This window comes from Sinocyclocheilus grahami, unplaced genomic scaffold, assembly GCF_001515645.1.
Source record: "Sinocyclocheilus grahami isolate Dianchi unplaced genomic scaffold, SAMN03320097.WGS_v1.1 scaffold5492.1, whole genome shotgun sequence".
Taxonomy (NCBI): domain Eukaryota; kingdom Metazoa; phylum Chordata; class Actinopteri; order Cypriniformes; family Cyprinidae; genus Sinocyclocheilus; species Sinocyclocheilus grahami.
In genome coordinates, this window is record NW_015510171.1 from 11,887 (window position 1) to 12,805 (window position 919).

The 919-nt window shown below is 34.3% G+C and overlaps 1 protein-coding gene across 1 annotated transcript in view; it reads right to left on the reverse strand.

The window, feature by feature from the left end:
• LOC107577234 (tumor necrosis factor receptor superfamily member 5-like) overlaps window positions 1–728 on the reverse strand; it is a gene marked incomplete at its 5' end in the record, with an annotated part of 3,241 nt that extends 2,513 nt beyond the window's left edge. The window contains 2 exons of the mRNA XM_016263334.1: window positions 214–340; window positions 644–728. Coding sequence (XP_016118820.1) covers window positions 214–340; window positions 644–728 — 212 coding nt within the window. The remainder of the gene's footprint in view (window positions 1–213; window positions 341–643) is intronic.
• Window positions 729–919: the final 191 nt, after the last annotated feature.

The following is a 919-nucleotide window of genomic DNA, read 5'->3' on the forward strand; positions in this document are numbered from 1 at the left end:
GAGACCTTCCAATTACATTTATTCACTTAGCAGATGCTTTTATTAATAACCTAAAAATGTTGATTCATTTATACTAATATTAATAGTTCTTTAAACAATTTATTATTAATATTAACAGATATTGCTAGTATGCTAAAATATAAAAAACACGTGCAACTGTCTAAAAACATAGATACATTAATCTAAAACAATTGTGTTTAAAAAAAAAAACACTCACTAGGGTCACAGCTGGGCTGGCGCTCACATCTGTTTTCGCTTGTGTAGCCACTCTGATATTCTCCGTCTTGGCAGTCCTGACAGCGCGGGTCCTCGCAGTTATCATCCACCAACATCCGCTTACCTGTGACACACTCACAGTAACTACCCACTCTGATTAGACTAAGAGATTCGTATATTAATTAAAGGAGGACTAAGAGTAAGCAAAACATGATATTATTGTTTTTTTTTTCAAGGCCACATGTAAAACAATATCAACTATTCAAAGTAAGGCATTGGCAATTCAAACAATATGGTACTGTAGCTGAGTAGACTATTCATGTGTATTTTTTATAGAAAACAAGGGAAGTAGGCTACATGCTGATACTTCCTCTAGACTACGTCAGTTTACTGACAAGCCACATTGAATTACAGTTCATCCACATACCTGGTCCACACTTCTTACAGCATGTACCATCCTTCAAATAATGTGTATCCTTCTCACAGCATGACACAAGATACAACAATGTGACCTGTCAAAGGTAAATGCATAAAGAACATTACAAAGAATATTAACCCTTGTGTTGTGCTGAAAATCCTTTACCCAATTGGTGTTCCCGGTACAAAATTGCTTGTAAATCTTTAATTATGCTATATTATCACCAAATCTTAGATTCAATTTTTTGTCAACTTGTTTTCTTTCAATTAGCACAGGTTTTGTATT